The sequence below is a fragment of the Citrus sinensis genome, chromosome 3 (assembly GCF_022201045.2).
Source record: "Citrus sinensis cultivar Valencia sweet orange chromosome 3, DVS_A1.0, whole genome shotgun sequence".
NCBI classification, from domain to species: Eukaryota; Viridiplantae; Streptophyta; class Magnoliopsida; order Sapindales; family Rutaceae; genus Citrus; species Citrus sinensis.
The window spans coordinates 42,843,794-42,869,681 of record NC_068558.1 but is presented as its reverse complement, the minus strand read 5'-3'; the positions used below and the strand labels follow the sequence as shown (position 1 = coordinate 42,869,681).

The 25,888-nt window shown below is 34.4% G+C and overlaps 3 protein-coding genes and 1 non-coding gene across 4 annotated transcripts; 2 read left to right on the top strand and 2 right to left on the bottom strand.

The window, feature by feature from the left end:
• Nucleotides 1-835: 835 nt before the first annotated feature.
• On the top strand, nt 836-1,651 carry LOC102618338 (ethylene-responsive transcription factor 1B-like). Its single transcript, NM_001320065.1, has one exon. It carries the CDS (start codon nt 836-838, stop codon nt 1,649-1,651), a length of 816 nt encoding a protein of 271 aa, NP_001306994.1.
• An 11,384-nt stretch (nt 1,652-13,035) lies between these two features.
• On the top strand, nt 13,036-16,513 carry LOC102618052 (inorganic phosphate transporter 1-4). Its single transcript, XM_006479486.3, has 2 exons — nt 13,036-13,283; nt 14,626-16,513. Exon 2 carries the CDS (start codon nt 14,690-14,692, stop codon nt 16,310-16,312), a length of 1,623 nt encoding a protein of 540 aa, XP_006479549.2. The 5' UTR covers nt 13,036-13,283; nt 14,626-14,689; the 3' UTR covers nt 16,313-16,513.
• Nucleotides 16,514-17,699: 1,186 nt separating this feature from the next.
• On the bottom strand, nt 17,700-19,526 carry LOC102617774 (actin-depolymerizing factor). Its single transcript, XM_006479485.3, has 3 exons — nt 19,251-19,526; nt 18,389-18,654; nt 17,700-18,145 (listed from the first exon to the last, which is right to left on the bottom strand). Exons 1-3 carry the CDS (start codon nt 19,272-19,274, stop codon nt 17,995-17,997), a joined length of 441 nt encoding a protein of 146 aa, XP_006479548.1. The 5' UTR covers nt 19,275-19,526; the 3' UTR covers nt 17,700-17,994.
• Nucleotides 19,527-24,828: 5,302 nt separating this feature from the next.
• On the bottom strand, nt 24,829-24,932 carry LOC127901682 (small nucleolar RNA R71). Its single transcript, XR_008053926.1, has one exon. It is a non-coding gene; the product is annotated as a small nucleolar RNA R71 (small nucleolar RNA).
• Nucleotides 24,933-25,888: the final 956 nt, after the last annotated feature.

The window sequence follows — 25,888 nt, the reverse complement described above, 5'->3', positions numbered from 1 at the left end:
ATCTTATGTCCCTTTTCAAACACATTTATTTAAAATCACATAATTCATATGCAACTATGCATCACTTTCATCATTTTATTCACATGTTAGTCCTCCAAAATCATGCTGTTAATTTAACGCCGAGTGTGGCCAAAATTTCATCAAATTTGTGCACTGTCTGGTGCTTGTGATTTCCGTGAACTTTTGTAAATTCATCATGGACCAGGACCGTCCATTAGCAAAAACCATGTCCAATGAAAACATGGGAACCGTGCAATTGCCCTAGATAGCCAGCCACGTTGCATATTACGGTATCAAATAGCGACAAAGTGGGCATTTTCATCTCAAAAGTAACAAAAGTGGCACTTGGTGCGCAGGCCACAGATTTGGCCAGTGGACATGGCGAACAAATAAACTAAGTAAGCTGACAAGGCAAAATGAAATCTAACATCATTCATTAACATTATCTAGTTTTGATGATGCAATATTGGGTCCCAATACGCCGCCGTACGTCATTCAGTCACATGCTTAAATGCACCTCTTCTTCTTGCTCTCTCTCTCTTCACCCTATCTACAAGCCCTTTTGTTCTTGTGGTCCTCTAAGCAACTGGCAAATATAAAATTAATTTATATGCCAATGTTTTGAAACATCGTCCTTGACCAATAGTTTATGATTTTATTATCACCCTGCCCCATATTTTTGTTTGTTTGGTTTCTTGAAATTAATCTTTTAATTTCTTCTCTTCCATATAAAGGCTGGGGTGTGTAAGCGGATACTTGTAAGACCAAAACGCAATTCTGTTGCCGCATCCTTAATTAACTGGGCAAAGCAACATATTATTACCAATTATTACAAATGGAATCATCTTGTCTTCAAATCTCGGCGGAGTCTCCATTCAATTCATCAGCGTTTGACGATCAATCATTCTCGTGGGATGAGCTTCTGTTCAGCCACAATAGTTCGCTGCCTTTTAACATCAACGACTCAGAGGAAACGCTGCTTCTTGATGTATTAGCCGAAGGGACAACAACTGGAACGACTAAAGAATCTTCAGCAGACTCCAACTCTAGTAATAATCATAACAACAGCAACAACAAAGAAGATCACGAAGTGACTTCTTCAACTTCAAGTAATTATGGTGGCGGCAAAGCGGCGGAGGAGGAGGGATCACCGGGCAAGACATCATCAGACAAGTCATACAGAGGCGTGAGGAGGCGGCCGTGGGGGAAATTTGCGGCGGAGATAAGGGACTCCACGAGAAACGGGGTTAGAGTTTGGCTAGGCACATTCGACAGCGCTGAGGCAGCTGCTTTAGCCTACGATCAAGCTGCATTCTCAATGCGGGGTTCCCTGGCTACCCTCAATTTTCCTGCAGATATGGTCAGAGAATCTCTTCAAGAAATGAAGTACAAGTGCGAAGATGGGTGCTCGCCGGTTGTGGCTCTCAAGAAACGACACTCTATCAGAAAGAAGTCCAAATCTTCATCATCATCTTCGGTGAGTAACAAGAAAATTAAAATGAATAATCAAGATCGCGATCACCATCAACTAGCTGTAGCTGTAGGGTCACAATTATCGCAAAATGTGGTGGTGTTTGAAGATTTGGGAGCTGATTATCTAGAGCAACTTTTGATGAGCTCATGTGGAGCTGCTACTGCTACTATTTGGTGATCAAACATCATCGTTCATTATCAACCACCTGATTCCTTTATTGTTATTAATTTTTTTTTTTTAGGGTGTCAATTATCATAGTGCGCTAGTAGTGGGGTTTAGGTGATTTGTTTTTTTTTTTCTCCTTTTAATACAAAATTTCTTGTTTTCGTTCATCATGTGTATTAAGTTTTTCATCTTTGTAAAGTTGGAAAAAGCTAGCTTAAGTGTATAAAATTTGCACCGTCTCCTGCACTACTGCATCAATTATTGCAGCTTAAATACTGAGGACCTAGGATCTAGCCACAATTATGTATCTGTCTTCTTGCCCCGCTAAACATTTTTAATGAGTTGGGATTAATGAAAAAACAAACAACATATTGTTTTAAATTTGATCTAAATAGCTATCACAAGTGGCCTAAAACGTAAGACTAACTACTTTCTTTACATGCATCTGCAATCAACTAATGATGATGCTTCTTCCCAGCTATAAATCACACTTAATCAAATTTCAAATCTCAGACATCCTTATTTTTTCTATACAGATATGTTGTCAAAGCGTACGGTTTAATAGGGTCAATATAAATATAATATTAAACTGAACAGTCTAGCAACATGTTCACATTGAAAAAATAAATAAATAAATAAATAAAGGCATCTTCACCCGACAATAATTATAAATAAATATTTGCATTGTGATTTTTAAATTTCATGTATCAATCAATTTATAGTAGCTTCTTGTCGTTATTGGGGTAAAATATTAATTAGTTGTCTGCAGACTTGTACTGTTATGCTTCTTATTTTTGCTTATGCTTCCGCAGATATATCTATGTCTATCTCTTTAATTAGGACTTAGTTATGGTGCAACTATGGTAACGTACCACAGCGGCACCTAACCATTAGATCTAATTACCTAACCATTGAATCTCTTTGCACCATAACTGGACCCCTTTAATGAAGAGGACTCCCAAAATATTTCGACTTTTTTTTATTAATTATTAAAAAATTTGTATGTCGCGTGAATTTTTACAAGGAGTAAAAGTTCATTCGCTTTATGTTTTTAATATCCTTGGAAGAAAAATTATCAATGGGTCTTTATTCTCTAAGGTGCAAATACCACGTTGATCACTAAGTCTCAAAGTAATTCATATATAAACATAATTAGCTTGTGAATAATCAGTTGCGGGGTATATTACTTAGTTCAACTAACTCTAAATTTTCATAATTTTCTCAAAGAATTTTTTTTTTATTACAATATAGTTATAAATTATGAAATGTAGTAAGTGTAAGCGTTTATTAGAAATAATTTTTTTTTGAGTGCTTAATTGAATTTTTATTAAAAAAATGATTTAAATTGCATTTAATTAATTAGGTAATTTCAATTAGAAATGAATTTTATAAAGAGTTTTGGGGGATGTCAAAGCCTAGTCTTTACGCCAACATCAATTGGCCCAAACTAAGCTCATTAGCCTAAACTTCAAATACCTATCATGTGTGTATGCAAACTAACATCCAATACCGATTTCCAAAGTTGACCAAAAATCATGTTACGTAAATCTACACTTTTGAAGGAGTTGTATTAAATACACCCCACTGTTTGTGCTAACTGCCCCTCACTTCATTGAAGATGAGACGATAGCTAAGTGGGGCATAATTATCATCAGCCTTTATGAAGGGCTTCTTATTGGTATTTGGCCCTTATCTAAGCCTGGTATAAGTCCGAAAAGGGCGGTTGGGTCTCTATGATTACCTCTCTTTTATTTTGTTCCAAAATATTAAAAATAAAAAAAAGTTAACCTTTGAACCATTTTTGTAGTATTTTAATTTTTAAAATAATTAATTTTAGTTGTGTTATAAAAATAATCAGGTATGGAAAGAATCAGTTAAACGTTTTGTAAAATTTCTCTTTAAAAATAATGTAAATTTTAAAAGCAATCATATGCATTTAGTAATCTTATTATTGAATTGTCATAATAGTGTAAATGACTATAATAAATATAATATTGAATAAATTTTATTTATACATTTATATATTTTTTATTGTGTATTAATAATTTATTAACTAATTTTTTTTTTTGTATTTTGTTATCTCAATTTAATTGGCAATAATAATAATCTCTAAATTTAGTAATTTTATTTTCAGAAAAAATAAAGATAATTGTATATCTTTATAATAGATGTAAGAATATATATAGAATTGTATTATGTATAAAATTAATTACCAAAATCACATTTTAAAAAACTATTGCTTCATTGTTTTTTAAAACCTAATATAAGATGCATTTAGAAGTAAATTTGACCATTTTTACTTTATATATTTGCATTGCACCATCATAAAAATGATGCAGAAGATTAGTTCCGATATATATTTATGTATGAAAAAGTTGCATTAAAAACAAATGTTTGGGATAAGTGGAAAAACTCTTGCACTTATAATGTTGAGAGTAAGGGTTCGAGCCTCCATAAAAACATTAAAGAGGGTTTAAAGAATCTGAACAGCGCTTCAGAGGAACACATACTAAGAAGAAGGTCGCAGTTATATAACATGTTTGTAAATATTAATTGTAATATCCGATATAATATTAGTAACAATCTTGTATAACAATATTTTAAAAAAAATATTTGGGGTTGTACCTACAAAAATAGTCTTAGAACTAAACCCTACTCTCTTTTCATCTGGACCTTAGTTTTGTATGTTCTTTTCATCATCATCATTATTTTATTTATCATTATTGTTATTTTTTTAACAAATCTCCGTTTACAAAGATCCAAGGAATGTAAGACAACAGTGAATCAAATAATGTTAATGAGAAGATTATAATTTTGATGTTTCTGTTGGGAAAATATGCTCTTTAAAAGCATATGTGTTTATTTAATTGTAATAAATAATTTTTCTGATTAATAAAATAAATGAGGTATTTTATTCAAATATCTTAATTGCATTAATATTTGTATTAAAGTCCATTTAATCATATTATATGTATTTATGTGATCACCATGTGGATTCACAGAAGACATAAATACAAGTTATCTTATGATTAAATAAATTTAGTTCGCAGTTGATAAATAAAGTTGGGCACTTTATTTAGGTATAGACTGTAATAAATTCATTGAATGATTTGTCTTAATCATGTATGAATTTATTGATGTAGTACGACTACATTGAACAGGATCACATATGAGATTTAATTAACTTTGTAATAACTGTCAGACTTATTAAATCTCATAGGCGTTGATTTTACTGTAATCTTAATCTTGAGTTAATTATGATTTCATGATTGCGATTGTTATTTCATTTGAGTTACCAATGGGCACGACACATCCTTGTGGTCAAGATTACCCGGTATCTTGGTGGGAGCAATTATGAGTATTGGAGTTATGGATTAACAATATAGAATTTGTACAACACATCTCTTGATAGGTTTTCGGTACTTGATCATAGAATTCTCTGGCCAGAGTGTGTCAACATATTTAGTATGTTGAAAATGATCATTAGAGAAAACCAGTAAGGATCAAGGAATAAGATGTTATTAAATTGATTGGACAGTTGAGATATCAATTTAATTAACGATGTGGTACAAAGGATTGTGCAGTAAAGAAATCAATGTGGCTTGGGACGAATTATTATTCGAGCATACAATTATGGAAGTCAGTTCCAATCTTTTAGTGGAGTAGATTTGGAATTAAATAATTGGGCTAGTTTAATTACATGCCTAATTATTGTAGCCACTATTGTATGTTCCCAAATGATCCCTGGGTTAGCTCATTTAATTGACTGCACCACTACTGGACTAATAAGCAAGATAACTAGCCATTTGGGTCAAAAGCCTAAATATATCATTTAGTGGGAGGCTCCATTTAATAAGCTTATGTATAAGGGGCCTTATGTTATTTTACATGGTGGGTCCCCTATTAAATGAAAAGTAACGTGAGTTTTATTTTGGGCATTATTTGGAGCCTAGGGTTTTCACTAAAGGGAGATATATAAGGCTTATTTTTCTCAACAGAAAAAAAACAAGCAGCCACTTTATACAGATCAGAGAATAAGATTTTTCTCTCCATTATTGAGAGAAAAATTTTCTCGTGCTAGTTGCTTTGGTAGTGATAAAGGCGCCCACACGTCAAGTGCAGATCGAACCTGAGTCATAACCTGGAAGATCATTGGTGACAGTTCGTGATCTAGCAAGCGTGGTGGCGACGGATCGTGATCTAACAGGAGTGGTGGTGGCAGATCGTGATCTAGGAGCCTAAATCACTTCAGCGGAAAAAGCCAACTCGGATTTTCAAGGTACGATTTCTAGAATACGAATTCTTATATATTATATGAGAGCGATCTTCAAAAGGTTTTATAAAAATTTTAAAAACCTAATTTTTCCCCAACAGTTTCCTGTATGAAATGAAAAACGTCGATATAAGTAAACTCTGAAACAACCAGCGACGAAATCTTTAAGCACTTTCGTAAATAGAGGGTGAGGGACTGAGGGATATTTAGAGGGAAATAACAAATTTTAAAGAAAGTGTCGGGTGCAATGAGAACTTTGATTTATTAATATATATATAATTGTGGTCAAAGAAAAATATCATAGACCTTCAACAAAAAGGAAACGCAAGCTTCACTTTCGAAACTCATCAAAAATCAATATGAATCTCAATCTCAATTGCCCGTGAAAGCTGCCACATGTCGCGAATAAAATATCTCTTCAGTCGAGCTAATATACAGTGTTGGGAACGTGTCAAGTGGGCACTCGATTTCCAACAACAACAATGCAACTACATGAACAAGTTCATGTTCGTGGCACGTCAAAACTAGGGATGGCAATGGGGAGGGGACCAATCTCTCCGTACCCATCCTCAATATTTTGCGTATGTCTCTGTCCCCTTTTTATCTCCGTTAAAATTATTTAAGAGAATCTTCATCCCCTCCCCGAATAATAACAGGGGATCCCCAAGGGTCTCCGATCTCCGAATAACTAATACAATTTTTTTGTTTTCAATTTTGAGTTAATCATATTAAACTAAAAAATTCAAATAAAAGTAAAGTTCGAAATATATTTTACATTAATATTCATTACAAAAGTCACATACATTAAATTAGTAAGTAACACAACATGCAAATGATACAAACTATCATGAATAAATTAATAGCCTAATACAAAATTGTTACAAATAAAATCAAATTTAGATTCAAAATTAACTTTTCAATGGTGGCGTGGACACTTTATAAATGTGGACTATTCCCTTTACAACACAATAGTTAAGTCAAAGCAAATCAAGAGCAAATATTAGATTAGATTAGATATTAAAATTGTGATTTGCTGTGGGCAATTATAACATCTAAAAATAAATAAAAAATAGATTTAAGATAAATAAAAAATAGATTTAAGTTTAAAATATTTAATGAATATTAAAATTAAAACAAAAGTTTTGGGCTAATAGAATCTGTCCGGTGTTTTTAATATCCTAAATAAAAATTTAGGACTTTAATTAGTTAATTAAGCCTAAAAGTTTAATAATATAAATATTTTGATATTTTTTATTTTTACCAATACTTATAATTTTATAATTCAAATTTTATAATTTATTTACTAGTAATTTTAAAAAATAAAAATTAAATTAAAAAGTAAAATGGGGAAATGGGTAGGGGATGGGGATTCCACCTCATCCCCGTCCCCTCCCTGAATATGAAATTGGGTAAAAAAATTTCTCCGTTCCTTCCCCGAATAAAAAATTAGATATGAAATTATCCGCATACCCTCTCCGAATGAAAAAAATCCCTGAGAATATCCGTCTTCGTAGAAATTTTTGCCATCCCTAGTCAAAACTCAGTGGGCATTTTCTGCGGACAAAAATATCAGGCGCTAATAATAGGGCAACCATGAAACCGTGAGCATGTTATAATCTGCGTCTCGTAATCTGACCAACAAAAAGAACCTAAGAAGCCCAGCCGCCCACTTGAAAATTCTGCCTCATGGTCATGGGGGTATAAAGCGTCCGATGTTCTTTTGAGCAATGAGCAGGCACTGATGCGGGACAGATCACAACTTTCGAAGTTCTAAACCCAGTTCATTGCATCAATTGTCTGTTTCACAACACTACTACCTTAACAAATACTTTAGCCCATCTTCTTAGACTTCACTCATATGAAGCCAATCACATTAATTGAAATTGCTTGTTACGACACCTCATGGCGCGCGGTAAAATAATTACAAATATTCTATTGTCTTAAAAAATTATCACATAAATCCTTCCCTGAATAATTATGTCAAGAAGAACAATAATTTGATTACTGTAGTCGAAGGGCATAATTATTTTCAAAGAGGTATGTGTAACTATTTCTAAAAATTAGGAGGTTATAGTGGTCACTGTACTAAACTACGTACAAGGGATCTCTATCCTTTCCCCTTGGTTGTATGCTCCGTGGGCAAAGCACAGCACCAAATTGATTTCTTTAGTTTGGGGAGATTATGGGAAGTGTGTTGTAGTTGTGTTGCAGTTATTCATAATAGTTATTAGCCAAAATTAAACCAAGCATATTAGGAATTGTTATACCTAACCTCCGTCTAATAAATAGTGTTTTTAAGCCATAATTGATATGAAATAAAAATTTATAGTGTTCGGTAACTATTATTTTTAAATAAGAATTTTGTTTAACAATTGTTGGTTATAATCAATCACTTTTACAATCCGTTGACCAATAACACTTTAACGTCTATAACTACTAAACAACAATACCAAATGAACCCTTAGTAGGTGTGGGCGGAAACACACAAGGCCGCAATGATCTCTTATGGAACTTCCTGGGAAGTGCATTGTAGTTGTGTTGCAGTTATTCATAGCAGTTAATGGCCAAAATTAAACCAAGCATATTAAGAATTATTATACTTGAGCTCTGTTTAGTATGTATTTTGATGATGTATACGGTTTTTAAGCCATAATTGCTGTGAAATAAAAGTTTATAGTGTTCAGTAACTATTATTTTTTAATAATAATTTTGTTGGACAATTAGTGGGTATAATCGATCACTTTTACAATTTGTTTACCAATAACACTTTAAAGTCTATAAACACTAAACAACAATATTAAATGAACCCTTAGTGGGTAATTGGGTATGGGCGAAAGCACACAAGACCAACGTGACCTCTTATGGAGCTTTCTGGGAAGTGCGTTTTAGTTGTGTTGCAATTATTCACAATAGTTATTGACCAAAATTAAACCAAATATATTATGAATTGTTATACCTAAACTCTGTTTAGTATGTATTTTGATGATGTATATAGTTTTTAAGTTATAGTTATTGTGAAATAAAAAGTTATAGTGTTCGATAACTATTATTCTTAAATAATAATTTTGTTTAACAGTTATTGAGTATAATCGATCACTTTTACAATTTGTTTACTAATAACACTTTAAAATCCATAACTACTGAACAACAACATCAAATGAAATCTTAGTGGGCGTAGGTGGAAGCACACAAGACTAAAGTGATCTCTTTTGGAGCTTTCTAGGAAGTGCTTCCAGTTAATATTGCTTCTGGGAAGAAAGGAGGGTGTGCTGCTGCGCCGGGCGACTAAGTTGAATGTATACCACTGTGCTTTCCACTAAAAGCTGAAGTGGGGATTCACTATTAACATTGAAGATCGGCTAGCCGCCATTAGATATCACTCCGATTGTTTTTTATTTTTTAATTTTTTTAAACTTTTCTTTAAGGTGAATAATAAAGCTAGCTCTACCTTTTACTGTAGGGACTATTGATTTTCAAACTTACGAGTGAAGCATAAGAAACCTCTAGGAAGCTCTACTTTAAACCACGGCCCTTGAGAATGGACTTCTCCATGAGTACACCCCTCAAAGTAATTTTTTTTTTAAAGAAATCACTTTTGGGGTTTCAAATTTTTTGTATAGGGCGGATGACGAGAAAGGTGGATGATGATACAATTATAAATTATAAATTCTTATAGAGTAATGATATAATTATAAATTTTTATACAAATTGATGTGACATTAATTCATTGTTGAATGAAAATATAAAATAAATAAAAAATTATAGGAGATAAGAGATATTTAATTCAATAAATTTTATTATACCACATTAGTTTGTACAAAATAAATTTATATAAGAATTTATTTATTGATTAAAATAAATATGGAAACTGCAAGCCAAATGCACATATATTAATTAATTTTATCCAAAGTCATTATGAAATAACAATTGTTGCCGATGAGCACTTTTCATGGTTTTCAGCTGATGCAATGCAATCCTAATGATGTTGTTCTAAACAAAATTTAATCGAATTATACAAAAGAAAAAGTTTTCAAACCTTGTAATATTAAATTACTAAAATAATTTAAAAATTATCTCCACTACTGTAACCAACGGTCCTGGGTTCTTCTTCTTCTATTGCTTTTATTTTTCCTCATAAAACAAAATCACGATAATCGCATTATCAAACATACACTGCTGATGGACCATATATTGTGTTATAAACACTTAAAAGTATCTATGAATTTAGGCCAAAATCAAATGAAGGTTTGTGTGACTGATAGTGCTGTGAAAGTGGGCAATGGATTCAAATATCATATATATATATATATATATATATATATATATATATATATATATATATATAGGTACAAATTATTATATAAATTTATCTTGTACAAATTGATGTGACATAATAAAATTGGTTGAATTAAATATTTATTGGCCCACATAATTTATTTTTATTATTTTGTATTTTCATTAAACTAATGAATTAATGTCACTTAAGTTTGTACAATATAAATTTGTACAAGAGCTTGTGCTTGTATTATCACTCATTATAATAATCCTAGCTACAAGAAAGATGCAACCATGACCTATTTGAAAAATGGGGCATATAATGATGTCGTGTTGATCGTGAGGATGGACCATGGCGTCAACCTTTGGCAATATGCTTAGAGGTAGTGATATGGTCAAGGAAACAAAATAAAATTAATATAAGGATACGAATTTCGGAAAGAAAATGCGCGAAAAAAAAAATCCGGCATAAATGATTCTTTAAAACGCTGGTAAAATTAAAAATTCATGATATTGTACATAATTCATTGTATAAAATTAACTTAAAAAATTCATTTTTAACTTCCTCTATTATGGTTTCGTTATCAAAAACTTCCTCTATTATTGACCTATCCAAATGTAAAATGATGTGTTGATTATATCAATTAATTAAGTATAATTTCTGTTTTGGCCTTAATCGTCATTATGGTAGGTACGTTTAACATTTCGCCTCACGCATAATTATTATTTATATGTGAATCGAATATTTATGTTTGAATTATATAATAATAATAATAATAATAATAATAAGCTTTCTTGTCTCTTCGGAGAAATGAGACATTTCTTATAAATTAATGCCGAATTAGTGTACACATTACTTTGGTGGTCCCATCAGCCGTTGATTTAAAGTCAACGATGGAAAGTAATCAAAAGTAGCCACGTGAAATATGCGGATAGAGGAAAACTAAGAAATGTCTTCGCTTATAGTTATGTAATTGTGTCTTGTTCTTAGTGTCCGCGTCGCCTTAAACTTTTAAGTCTTTTTTCTTGTCACATGCAACTTTGAATTTATGCCCCTAAGGCACTGTAGTGTTTGTCACTGTTGATCTCCTCGTGACAGATATACTTTCTTAAAAAAATAAAATAAAAAAAATTTTACTTGCTGTAAGGGAGCTTCCATCAAATCACACAAGTATTTAAATTTTATTTTTTTCCTTCAATAATTTTATTTGACTAATTACTCAAATTTAAATTCCTAAACAATTAAATTAAAAAATTATTTTAAACTTTACACACTACCTTTTAAGAAAAAAAAAAATCTATTTGATGAGTGAGCGAGTGAGATAATATGCCCAATTTAAATAATACTTTCTTTTTGGTAAATGGGCCGTGCTAATAATTATATTATAAAATTTGTGACTAAGAGTCCTTCTATAAATACATATGTCTTCACTTTTTAAAATTGACCATTAACTTGCCACATAAATTATCAAAAAAAAAAAAAAAAGACAAATTAATTTTAAGAGGTTTAGTCTACATTTTCAGAAAGTACACACATGAGTACCACAGTTTTCAATTTATCACGAAGCCATAAAAAGCTTTTAAAGTTTGAATTGTCCATTGAAATTGAGCATCTTGAAAGTTCAAACCAACATGAAGTGATTCTGCAACGTGGGTATTTTTTTAATAACATACTGCAAGCTTACGTATTCTGACCAAATTAATTAAATGTTTGATTGTATAAAAAAAAAACAGAATATATTTGAACTTGACAAGATACTTTCAGATTGTGTGACATTAGCATGCATTGATTAAGTTTAGGCAAGGTTTTAAGAATAATTTATATATGTTTAAATATGTCTTCAATACTATTGATAAATTATTTCATATAAACTCATATATTCTTAGTTTAACGATTATTCTAAAATATGTTATTACAACCACCGTCTTTTTGTTTAATCTCCAATAATAAGTTTTATTTCAATTATTTTATGTCATTCTCGCTTATCTTATTATTCGATGTTTGAAATTTCATTATAAATTCATATTCGATATTGATAAGATTTTAATACTAACTTTTTCAAAAGTTGTGATTGATAGTCATCGAATATATGTAAATAGATAGATAGATAGATAAACATGCATACAAGTAATTAAATCTTAACAAATGAATTAATGAAGATTATTAAGATCACAACTAGGTCCAAATTCATTGGCACTATTCAAGTGTCAACGACCAATTAGTACGGATCACAACACAAGTCCACAGATCCAATGATTTTCTGACATTTGGGTCAGCATATTCAACGAACTTGCGTAAAGGTGTCAAAAGAGTGTTAATGTTTTAAATGATTAAAGATTGCTACCTAAGCCCCGAAATAATTTTAAGATTGCTAAATATTTTGTGTGTCTTTGTAACGCCTCATTTAGCCGACATCATTATGAACACAAAAGGAAAACAAATATAATACGAATATACTAACCAAATACGGAATCGCCAAATCCAAAGAGACTGACGACTTGCGAAAATTAAGTAGCCTCGTGTAGTATGAAAGGGCAAAAAAGAAAAGATAGAAAAATACAGATTTGCCTTACAATGCATGCTAATTAAATAAATTGATTAATAATATATCAAGACACGGTGTGCGCGTATGACAGTGTGGTGTTGACTTGAAATAGAAAACGACATTGACAAATGTAACATATCGACGGTCTAAATAATATGCACGTGCACCAAAGTTTTCAACTCACTAATTACATTTAAAAAAAAAAGAAAATAAATAAATATTAAATTGAAAAGAGAAAACAACTGGCTGAATCTTGAAAGCTAATGCCAACTGCTTAAAGTGTGAAAAAAAAGGGAAGAAAAATAGAGAGGAGTCTGGCGCGAAAACGCAGGGGAATATACCGTCAGAATATTTCCGTTCGTTGCGTTATATATATACACACACATGCACATACATTTGTATACCATCAACCCCGCTCCCCACAACAACTCGCCATTCAATTTGTTTCCGCCCCCTCCTCTCCGTCTCTGTTTGTTTTTTCCCTCACTTTCTTTCTTACATTTTCTCGAGTAAATAGCAGCCAAACAAACACACTAAAGAAAATCAACAGGTCAGTTTATTTCTCTCTCCCCCCCCCCCCCCTCTTTAGATATTTATTTCATCAAATCGACTTGTCTCTCTCGTTTTGTCTTATGTTGTTACATATTCATGCAAAAATTGCAACAAAAATGCTTTTGCATGTTCGTTTCCCCTTTTTTATTTTCCCCCCCATTTTTAATTGTTTCTTGTGTTTGTCCGTACGCAAAGAGAAAGATTAGATACATGCACGACATAAATTTATACGCAGAAAATTACAATATGAAAACGAAAAGTCGGAATTTCTTCGTTTTGCTTTATTTTCTCAGAATTGCAATAAGTTTTCGTTAAAAAAAAAGCACGTTTTTTTTTAAAATTTTTATTACTGATGCATCTGTTTCCGGTATTATCGCCATGAGTCAGAGTAACGTTGAATTTTTATTTATAATTATCGCATCCTTAATTATTGGATCTCCACGAATACACACACTGCATTTAATGCCATTTTCCATTATATTATTCATTAGTTTAGCAGTCCTCTGTGTGTGTGTGTGTGTGTGTGTGTGTATATATTTTGGCCATTTTTATACTCTGTTCTATTGATCACGCGTGTATTAATAAACACATACAGTTCAATTCTTGATAACAGATGCAAATGAATCTCTATCTATATTCGTAAAAATTTCTAATAGGTTGTATGTTGTATGTAACTTCTTGTTCTTAATCTGTTTGGTAATTAATTACGAATGGTTGTAAATTATACGCGCTTAATTTCTATGAAATGAAGTATGAGCCCAGTTCTTTTTTTCTTTTTGTTTTTTAAATCTCTGTGTTTATCCCGTGAGAGAAACAAACCATTTAATCCAAACTAAGATTTTAATCTTACAGTAAAGCTTCTTCTTTTGTCCTTTTCTGGATTTTTCCTGTAGCCATGGAGGGTTTTGGGCTTTTGCTAATGATGATTATTTTTTTAAATTAGTCAAAATGGTTGTGCTCCATAGTCCAAAAAGTAGCAGCAGAAAATTCTTTTATTATTAGATTTATAAGTTCTATGTACCTGTTTCTTTGTTAATAATATCCCTCAAATTTTCAACAGAGGGTAAGAATAAGTGGAGCAGTTGTACCCATCAACAGAGGTTTTGTTTTTTTTTTACCATATATTATTAAGCTTTCTTTCCTGCTTTTTCATAAATTGATGTTGCATTAGTACTTGTTCAAGAGTCTTAAAAAGAATTTGGGGTAAATTGTGTGATTCAGCCAGAGAGTAAGCAACTGCTCTTTGCCAACAACGTGGACTTTTCAACTTGATTGGGTCAAATTAATTTTTTGATAATCTGGTAGTTGTTGCATGTTCTCACTGTTTTCTATAATTTCAGATAGAAAGAGGGAGAGAGAGGGAGAGAGCAGAGGAAGGAAATTTTACAGCTTTGGTGACTAGCAATGGCCAAAGGACAATTAGAGGTGCTGAATGCACTTGATGTAGCAAAAACGCAATGGTATCATTTCACGGCAATCATTGTTGCTGGAATGGGCTTCTTCACCGATGCATACGATTTATTCTGCATATCCCTTGTGACCAAATTGCTTGGCCGCATATACTACCATGTTGATGGTGCTGAAAAGCCTGGATCATTGCCTCCCAATGTATCAGCAGCTGTTAATGGTGTAGCGTTCTGTGGAACCTTGGCAGGACAGCTTTTCTTTGGCTGGCTTGGTGATAAGTTGGGTAGAAAGAAAGTCTATGGGATGACTCTTATGCTCATGGTCATATGTTCAATTGCCTCGGGTCTTTCCTTCGGGAAAAGTCCCAAAGGTGTCATGGCAACTCTCTGCTTCTTTCGTTTCTGGCTTGGGTTCGGCATTGGTGGTGACTACCCACTTTCCGCCACTATCATGTCTGAATATGCTAACAAGAAGACTCGTGGCGCTTTCATTGCCGCTGTATTTGCAATGCAGGGCTTTGGAATCTTAGCTGGTGGTATATTTGCACTTATTGTCTCTTCTGCATTCAATGCGGCGTTTAAGGCTCCAGCTTATGAGGACGATCCTATTGCTTCAACCGTCCCTCAAGCCGACTACCTTTGGCGTATAATCGTAATGGTTGGAGCACTTCCGGCTGCACTTACCTACTACTGGAGGATGAAGATGCCGGAGACTGCTCGTTACACCGCCCTTGTTGCTAAGAACGCAAAGCAAGCTGCATCCGATATGTCTAAGGTTTTACAGGTGGAGCTTGAGGCAGAGGAACAGAAGATTCAGGAACTGGATCGGGATAAAGGCAATGGATACGGTTTGTTCTCTAAGGAGTTTCTGCGTCGTCATGGATTGCACTTGCTCGGAACAACAAGCACATGGTTCTTGCTTGACATTGCATTTTACAGTCAAAATCTGTTCCAAAAGGACATCTTCAGCGCAGTTGGATGGATTCCTTCGGCAAAGACTATGAATGCCATTCAAGAAGTGTACAAAATTGCAAGGGCACAGACCCTTATTGCTCTTTGCAGCACTGTTCCAGGCTATTGGTTCACGGTAGCTTTCATTGATAAGATCGGAAGATTTGCTATCCAGATGATGGGTTTCTTCTTCATGACAGTGTTTATGTTTGCATTGGCTATTCCTTATGACCACTGGACTCACAAGTCGAACAGACTCGGATTCGTGATTATGTACTCATTAACCTTCTTCTTTGCAAATTTTGGACCGAATGCTACAACGTTTGTCGTGCCAGCTGAAATTTTCCCCGCCAGATTGAGGTCTACTTGTCACGGCATATCAGCAGCATCTGGTAAGCTTGGCGCTATTGTAGGTGCATTTGGGTTCTTGTATTTGGCTCAGAGTAAGGACAAGACCAAGACAGATGCAGGGTATCCTCCGGGTATTGGTGTGAAGAATTCGCTCATAGTGCTGGGGGTTGTTAACTTGTTGGGTCTGTTGTTCACTTTCTTGGTACCAGAATCAAAAGGAAAATCTCTGGAGGAGATGTCAGGGGAGAATCAGGATGAGGGGGCACAAGACATGGAACGCGATCCATCGAGTAACAACAGTAGGACAGTTCCAGTTTAGCGTGAATAAACAGTTTTTTCTGTGATGTTGTAGAAGCTTTTTTTTTTTTTTTTTTTAATTTCCGACTTTTGAGAAGGTCTCATGTTGTGTTTCTTTTCTTTTTTCTTTTATTGTTATTAAAAATAATATATATCTGAAACCTGTAACGTCCTGCTAAAACTATATTCAAGTTAGTATATTATAGATAGTTGTTCCCCTTTACTTGCTGGTTCAATGATCTATGGCTTTTCAAAAGCTTTCAGTGTTGACCTATCTTTTCTGTTGATTTTTTGCCCCATATAAATGATCTGAAGTTTGAAAATATCTACTGAGTTTGTTGGTGAATCAAAAATTCAGCGTCCGCTTTTGAGGGCTAAGAAGATTAATCCATTCCTCTGCTAGTTTCTGAGGTTCCAGTAGGTGAGAAATTTCACAAGAACTTTTGTTACTTTTTGACTTAGTGCTAATTTCCTTTCGTCGACCACATCTTTTAGGGAAAGTTGTATAGGGTAGTTGGATCATGGATGTTAATTCACTTTTGCAAGCTCACGTGAAGATTTCAGCCTAATGTATATCTCCAGTTGACATTAAAGAGTTCTACTTTCTATCTATCACAAGTAATCGAATAAAGGCTGCAGCTTATGCATTTGGGCTTATCTTATTGATCTCATAGGCTCCGCTCTTCAAAATGATAACTTCTGTGCAATTTGGCATCCAATTGATGGTTACCGTTTCGTGCTGGCAATCCCTTACCATTAGACATTAGTGGACTGATGATGGGAAACACTTGTCTGGGTTTGTGGTGTTGGACTCATCGATTTTCTTTACCCCCCTTGCAAATTATGGACCTCATGCCACCTCAGCTGAGTGCAGCTGCAATTTCCCATCTAGGTTTAGTTCTATTCACTACGGCATATCAGCAGCATATGGGAATCTCAGGGCAATAGTGGGTGCATTTGAGTTCTTGTATCTGGCTGAGAACCAGGACAAAGCTCGGTGTATCCTATGAGAACAAGCGTTTAAGGAATTCATTTAGTAGCATTGGGTATATTCAACCTTTTGGGCAAGATGTTCACTTTCTTGGTGCCTGAAAGGAGAAATCTTTGTGCGAGGAGGAGGTGGAACAATGATCAAAATGGGGCAGAGGTAGCATAAGACAAGCGAACACATAACAAGAACCGTCTGTTGTTTTAGTCTTACGGAACAATATTTTTTTTTTGGTCATTAGGAACAAATTAGCATCAAAGTAATCGTTTTCCCAAACAAATTCTTTTGCTAGTTCTGCATTTAAAAGCAATAGAAGAGTTAGCTTTTATAACACGCAGTAGTTCTATTTCTAAGAATGTGATCCCTTCATTTGTAATCTTCTCTGGTCCACTTTCACATTATAGAAAATAAAATCAAGGAGGAAGTACAAGGACAGCGAATATGAATTAGAGATCAATGTTACGATAATATGTTCTAGGATTTCCAAATACCCAACAAACAAACTTATATTCATCAGAGTAGCAATAAACCACTGGGAAGCTAATTTCACCACAACAAGATAACCTCAGCCCAATCAGTCTTCCCACATTGCCAGTTATTCGAAGATTACGCATAGATTTTTGCACATAGATTAATGAAGCAAGGAGCAACAGTTGGCAGAACCCCTTGCTGATTTTTTTTTCATGGAAGGAAGAAACTGCAAAACTGCAGACTCTTCAGTTTGCACGGTTTCTAAGCTCTTCAAGATCCATCTCTGTAGGATCAGTAGCCTGAATCTCATAGTGGATACCATCCAGCTCCCGTCGAAATCTGTCTTTAGATGTGGCGTACAGCATCTTGGCACGGATTCTAGAGGTTGAAGGGGACCTGATTAGAGAGAGGTAAATAGTTTAAGAATGAGATCCTAATGAAGAAGTTTTATAAAGCTAGAACAATACTGCAAGAATTACGAAGGTATAAGAAATGCATCATCAGGCATCAGTTCTCCAGTTGATGGATTTTCATGATGTTGATTGTCACATTTGGCAAGCGAGGATATATTATCTGATCAACAAGTAACAAAATCAATCAAATTGAGAAACATTTACAAATTTGAAGGCAAGAACTAACCATGCAATGAAGAATATCTTGCTCTTCTGACAATTCTCAGAAGTCACATAGTCAAAGTCATATACAGCATATCGACAATCATTCTCAGGCAAAGCAGCAGCGAAATCCTCGTAGCTCTCAGCGGGGCCACCAGTCTTCTCAACCACAACCTCCTTTTTCTTCTCATCAATCTTAAAAATCACATAACGGTGAACCTTCTTCCTTTGCAATTCCGTGAATGCATTTTTGCTGTGATCAGCAACGCCCATGCCAGAAGTGGCATTTGGCTGAAAAGTCGAAAAGCCAATTGCATAAAAGGTTTTGCCATTGAATAGTTAAAACTTCAAATTCAATTCCACCAAAACTCGAAGAGTATCTGCATAACTAACATTTCCTTCATCTTTTGACAGACGATAGCATATGGTTTAACAAGCTCCCTAATAACGTTACCAACAGGTAAAAGTACGTGACAGCTAATTCTTAGCAGCTGCCGACCCGCTTGTACTTGACAACCAGTGATTCCATTTTACAGTAGCCGCAGATTTAAATTTCCCAAGCATACCCTCTGGCGGCAGACTAACTTTCCCTACTCTCTTTTTAGCATAAATCATATCAAAATCAATAGTTCAGGCTATCTACAGAATCCATCACCGACAAACAGAGCAGAAACGCTCAGCTTGACATAAGTCTAAACCCAAGATTAAAAAGACCTTCAGATTTAAATAATATGGTTAATTCTAGCTCAGACTTAGATTTAAATCTGGAACTTTTTGTCGTCAACAAGTTAAAAAAGCAAGCCCCAGCAAGCTATTAGAAAAAAAAAACAATAAATTTCAAAGAAACAAAGCTAACAATAGAACGGATAAAATCTGAAGAGACTTACTCGACTTAGTCCTCTGAAAGACATGGCGGCGGCAGCAACAGAACGCAGATCACCAGAGCAAGTAAATAAACAATGAAAGAGAGCGAAAATGTATTGTGCTCAGAATAAAACTAAAAGAAGTGGCCTAGTTTTATACGTAATAATTAAAAAAAAGAAAGAAGATTTTTAAAGAAAAGTGCAAATGGTGGAATGGGGAAGATTCGAACTGTGTATTTGTGTGGGGAGGACAGCGTGGGGTCTCTTTCTCTCTCTCTGCGCGAATGGCAACGCAACGGATGGCTTTTTATTTTTGTGTGTTTGTGTATATATTTCTTGGAACAATGATGACTCCAGCGCCGAGATCGAATGAGACAAAGAATGAATTGATTATTAAAATTTAAAAAAAAAAAAAAAGAGTAAAGGAAAAAAGAGGGGGCGGTGCGTAGTATCAACGCTTACTTTTGCTTTTTACGATTTTATCGGTGGCTGAACGTCGACGAGCAATTCTTTGTTTGAGTTTTAATTAACTTTTTATCTATGCTTCTCTGCTGCGGAGTTCAGAGTTTCAAGATTCAGTTCTTTTGTTAAATTCAGACAGTGATGTTGACCTAGACCTCAATCACGACCGTCCAGTGTTTCATCAGGCCCCACCATTCCGCGCTTCCTCCGTTGCACGTGCTGGTCACGTGGGCTCCATGCGACATGTCACGTGTGTATGAGGACGTTTTCGAGCCGCTGCGTATTTTTGTTTCTACTATTTTTTTTACCAAAGCCAACCTTTCCAACTATTCAACTGATGTCCCCTTTTTACTTTTCTCATAGGCAGGGGCGGAGCTCAAGTCAGATCTCCATGGGGGCAAACCTATACATTTTGGAATTCTTTTAAGGATAAAATTAAATAACAAATAAAAGTATTAAAAAAATATAAGGCAATTATTTAATGTAAATAATTAATTAAAAGATTGTATTTTAATATAAAAAGAAAAACAATTACAAACCAAAAGAGTCCCCTCCCATACAAAATTGCTATCAAAATCAGGATCCCCAACATAAAAAACGAACTCGATGTTCTTTTATATCTCGAAACTCATTGATTATTGATTTAATACTTATTTTTTCAGAAATTTCCCTTTTAATGTACATAATCAAAGAGTCTGTAAGAAATTCATCCTCCATTTTGTTGCGACGTCTTGTCTTGACTATACGCATAGCTGAAAATGACCGTTCTGAAGTTGCAGTTGACACTGGAAGAGTTAGCACAAGAACAATTATTCTATAGATAAGAGGAAATGTTTTTGCTTTCCTTGTACTGACCAACCATTGACTCAAGTCAGAAATGATTAATAAATTTTTGAACTCTACATGTTGGACTACACCATACTCATAATGCTCAAGCTGATTTTTCAGATTTATTTTCCCAGCATCTGTAAAGTCTGCTGGATAAAATCTCTCAACCAACTGACAAATATCACCAATTCTAAAAGACTTTCTACGTTCACGGGGATCAAGTGCTAAACTAAAAATACGCAAATCTACTGCATGTTCATTAAATCGACTATTCAGTTCTTGTAATTGACAATCTATAGCAGCATAAAAAATATTTACCCCGTAATGGTCAGCAACAGTAAAAGTATCTTCTTGATGACGGGCTCGACCTTGTCTTGCAACATAAGAGGCATCCATTTCTGGGACATCTATATTTCTTGTTTCACAGAAAACTTTCACTTGATCAAGTAAAGTATTCCACCCATTATCTCTCAGTTTCTGAATAAGTGATTTAGTTGATGAAACCAGATGCATGGCATGTAAAATATCTTGAGACTTAGATTGCAAAGCTTGGCAAAGTATATTAGTAATTGCCATAATTTCTTTCATCATATGCAAGATAAAAACAGACTCAAAAGTTGTCATTACCTCATATGCAGCATCAACATCTCCCTGTTGAAAAACAGTTGTCCCGTCTTCAATAATATTAAATAAAACTGAACATGTAGCACTGAATATTTTTATTAAGTTAGAGACTGATCTAAAGTGAGAACTCCAACGAGTATCTCCAGGCCTTGGTAAAGTACCAATTTAATTAAGCCCTCTTCCACTCTCAAGCTCATCAATGGAGATCATATACTCAATATCAGCAGCCTGAGCATGCTTGAGTTCATCATGACACTTGCAAGAAGCCCCAATAATATTCGCAACAGAAGTCAATTTAGTAAAGAAATGATGAACATGAACAACCTCATGAGATACTGCAACTAAAGCCAACTGTAGTCGATGAGCTAAACAATTAATGTAATAAGCATAAAGACAATCTTTTAAAATCAAAGCTTGTAAGCCTTTCCATTCACCTCGCATGTTGCTTGCACCATCGTATCCTTGCCCACAAATATTTTGAATATTCAAATTGTGATGAGACAATATAGAGTATATTCCATTTTTCAAGGTTGCAGCAGAAGTGTTTGAGACATGAACAAGACCAAAAAAACATTCTTGAAGAAAACCATTATTGTCAATAAATCTTAAAACTATTGCCATTTGTTCTTTTTTTGATTTATCACGTGATTCATCCACAATTAAGCAAAACTTGGCATCTCCTATTTCTTCAAGAATTGTCTTTTTCACTTTCATTGAAAAGACATGTAAAATTTCCTTTTGGATATCCAGTGATGTATATGAGGCAAACTTTGGTGTTTTATCTAGTATCACTTCTGCTGCCTTTTCATTGTTGGAACCAAATGCTTTGAGTAATTGAATAAAATTTCCACGGTTTGATGACTTTTCACTTTCATCATGACCTCTAAAAGCAAAACCTTGAAAAGCAAGATATCTAATCGCTTCAATTGTGATTTTTAATCGCAGTATATTATTTGCAATTTTTTAGGAAGAGTATCGATTAAGTACCTGCACTAAATGTTGAGATTGTCTCATCAAATCCTCACATGATCTTTCAGCCTTTTTATGAGTTAAGATAGGATCCTTTTGTTGTGCAAATTTTAATGTACTCGCAAGCGCACGAATCTATTGTAGTATAGATTAATGGTGACGAGTGTCGATCCCACGAGGAGGTGGATTTTAATTGTGTAGAATTAATTTTGTGAATGGGTGATTGGATTTGTGGTGGAAATGATTGGAATATGCTAAAACTTAAATTAAAATGGAGAGAATAAATTCTAAAATTGGTATTGAAATGGTGAGAATAAATTGAAGAGAATTCTATTGAAATGACGTACTTGGGTATCTGGATCCGTATCAACATGCATCATGGGCTAAATATTCCTTATTAATGCCAATTAAATCATGAGGGGGGAATCCACACCTCATGAACCACGTGTTGAGTGTTAGAAAATGCATATTTATAAAGGAGAAAACCGTCATTTTACATTTTAAGTCTTACTAACAACCCTTACTTTTATATATTTAACCTTCTTGTGATTTAATTACATGTGTTTTATTTTAATTAAGTATTTTATGTATTTTAGGGGCATTATAGTCATTTCACAATAAAGGAGAGATCAGACGGCAAAACGGACATCACTTTTGAACTCAGGACGGTCGAAAACCTTAGGAGGAGCATAAAAGGAAAAATGGCACTATTCACATGTACGGTACTATTCACGTGTACGGTACTGTATACGTTACTGTTCACGACACTGTTCACATAGACGGACGATGACGTGGCATTGACCGATGATGTGGCATTGACTGATGAGGTGTCACGATCCTGTTGGACTAAAATTCTTATGTACTGTTGATGGTGACGTGGCAGCATATCAGTGGACGAAAAATCTCGCGTACGGTGCATGCATCACACAGGATTATTTTCAACCAAACCGCGTTACTGTTCATCCGGGTCAAACCGCGTTACTGTTCAAAGTCGGGTCAAACCGTGTTACTGTTCATCCACGTGGTCAAACGTGGACTGTTGACTGATGACGTGGCGCAATCCTGAGCGTCCAAACTGTTTTTAATCCGATGGCCATGATTTACTCCATGTATCTATAAAAAGGGGGCCTCCCCCCCCTAATTGGATATCTCTGAATCCATTTTTGGGATCCATTTTCTGTAATTCCCTCTCCATCTTGTATTTTCTTCGTATTTTAATAAATTCCTATTTTGCCCCTAGTTCAACTATGAGTGGCTAATTTTCTTTCAAGCTTGGGTTGAAGGTGAAGTCTCAACATGTGTCATGGGCTTAATTTGGTAAATTTATTTTCTCTTCCCCTCTAATTTTTGTGGATGTTTTGACTTCTCGTCGACAAATAATAATAGTCTTGTCTAGATACCGCCTTGGTTACACCGGCTCTCTAGTATAAGGTTATTATTATTTGGCACGATAAGCCCTTAGCACCATATTGATTAGAGCGTGGTTCATGAGGTGTGGATTCCCCCCTCATGATTTAATTGGCATTAATACGGATTATTTAGCCCATGATGCATGTTGATACGGATCCAGATACCCAAGTACGTCATTTCAATAGAATTATCTTCAATTTATTCTCGCCATTGCAATTCCAATTTTAGAATTTATTCTTGCCATTTTAATTTAAGTTTTAGCATATACCAAATCATTTCCACCATAAATCCAACAACCCATTTACAAAATTAATTCTATATATAATTAAAATCCACCTCCTCGTGGGATCGACACTCGTCACCATTGATCTACACTACAACAGATTCGTGCGCTTGCGAGTACATTAAAATTTGCACAACAAGTTTTTGGCGCCGTTGCCGGGGAGGTAAGTAATTTTAATTCATAGAATTAATTTTTGTGAACAATTTCTTTTAATTATTTTCTTGTAATTTTTTTTTATTAAAAAAAAAGGAAAAAAAATTGAATCTGCATTTAAAGGTTAGTATTTTTTTTTTCTTTTTCTCTTCTGTAAAATTCTGTAATTTAATTTTCAATTTATTTTTCTTTGTAATTTTTTTTTGTTTATCTTATTAATTTATTTTTAGTTAATTTATTTCACATATTTGTTTTTGTGTATTTTTATAGTAAGGTTGTAATAGCGCAATAAGGTTAGTATCGTAATTTCTCCCTCTTCTTTATTTTTATTTGTTTTGTTCCCATCTTTATTTTTTTGTTTTGTTTGCATCTTTATTTTTATTTTATTTATTTTGCATGCATGGTCGTAGGTCATTATTTCCTAATCTTGAACCTATAGACCTTGAATTAGAAAAAACACTTCGCACACACAAACACGTTAAAAATAAAATGGATTTACAAGCACCACAGGAGAGGCCATTTAAGGACTATTTTAGTCCCTTAGCTAATTTGAGCACGTCATGCATAAGATACCCAAATGTAGCTGCTAGGAGTTTTGAATTAAAACCTAGTGTGTTAAATTGTCTCCCTACATTTTATGGCCTAGAAAATGAGGATCCATATAATCATTTGAATGATTTTCATACCATTTGTCAAACATTCAAATATGAGAATTTTTCAGATGATGATGTTAAACTTAGACTATTCCCATTTTCTTTAAAAGATAGAGCTCGTTCATGGCTTAATACATTGCCTGCTAATAGCATTGCATCATGGGAACAAATGGTTACAAAATTTTTAAATAAATATTTCCCAGTGCATAAAACCAATGCTATTCGCAGGGAAATCTCAGAGTTTACTCAGAGAGAGGACGAGCAATTTTTCGAGACATGGGAGCGATTCAATGGGCTACTCTTGAAGTGTCCACATCATGGGTATGAGAAATGGCATCAATGCCAATACTTTTTGGAGGGATTACTACCAAATGTGCAAGAATGGCTAATGGCAACGAGTGGAGGAGAGCTAATGTCAAAAAGTGCATCAGAGATTTGGGAATTCTTCCAGCGACAAGCGGATAATTCCCAACAACGGAGTCGATCACTCAGGAATACTAGACGAATTAAGGGAGTAAATGAGGTTCAAATTGGCGAGTCAACTTCGGGAATCAAAGAAGTCAAGGAGATGGTTGAAGGTCTTGCTCGACAAATAGCATCGTTATCGACTGCTAAATCAACAGAACCACATGACCAGGACTCATACTCAGATCAAGCCAATGCCATAGGTGTAATGAGAAAGCCATCAAATTACAACCCATACTCCAACACATATAACCCTGGATGGAGAGACCACCCCAATTTTTCATGGTCTCAAGGATTCCAACAGAATGGACCAGCAGCTCCAGCTCCACCAATGCAACAAATTTCTCAAACTCCTCAAGCCTCTCAGCCACTATTTAGACCATACAATCAGAACCAGAATTACTCTCAGCCCAGACCATGGGAGGATTCATTCCAGAATCTTAAGAATCTTACTCACTCCACGATTGAGCAACAGAACCGCACCATTGATGGACTACGAAATGAGTTGAGAGCGGGTTTCAACTCACAAGCCCAATCAGTTTCAAGCCTTGAGAAGATGGTGGGACAACTTGCTTCTTCAGTTCAGACCTTGGCAATGACTGTTGAGAAAGGAAAATTTCCAAGTCAACCAGTGACTAATCCTAAAGGAGTGCATGAAGCGAGTACCAGTTCACCACAGCAGCATGGAGAGATCAAAGCAGTAATGACCTTGCGAAAAGGAAAAGAAATCGACAACAAAGTGGAGATGCCGGTGACAAAGGAAAATCAAATTGTACCTGTGAACGTTGAGGACTCACCACCGGAGGAGAGAGAAG

Bases quoted from the DNA above. Each gene is read 5' to 3' on its own strand.
- LOC102618338 (NM_001320065.1), top strand. From the start codon at position 836: ATGGAATCATCTTGTCTTCAAATCTCGGCGGAGTCTCCATTCAATTCA.
- LOC102617774 (XM_006479485.3), bottom strand. From the start codon at position 19,274: ATGTCTTTCAGAGGACTAAGTCGA. The intron at 18,655-19,250 runs GTAAGTCTCTTC...TCGACTTTTCAG, and splicing joins CTTTCAGAGGACTAAGTCGA to CCAAATGCCACTTCTGGCAT. The intron at 18,146-18,388 runs GTTAGTTCTTGC...CTCTCTAATCAG, and splicing joins AAGATATTCTTCATTGCATG to GTCCCCTTCAACCTCTAGAA.
- LOC102618052 (XM_006479486.3), top strand. From the start codon at position 14,690: ATGGCCAAAGGACAATTAGAGGTGCTGAATGCACTTGATGTAGCAAAA.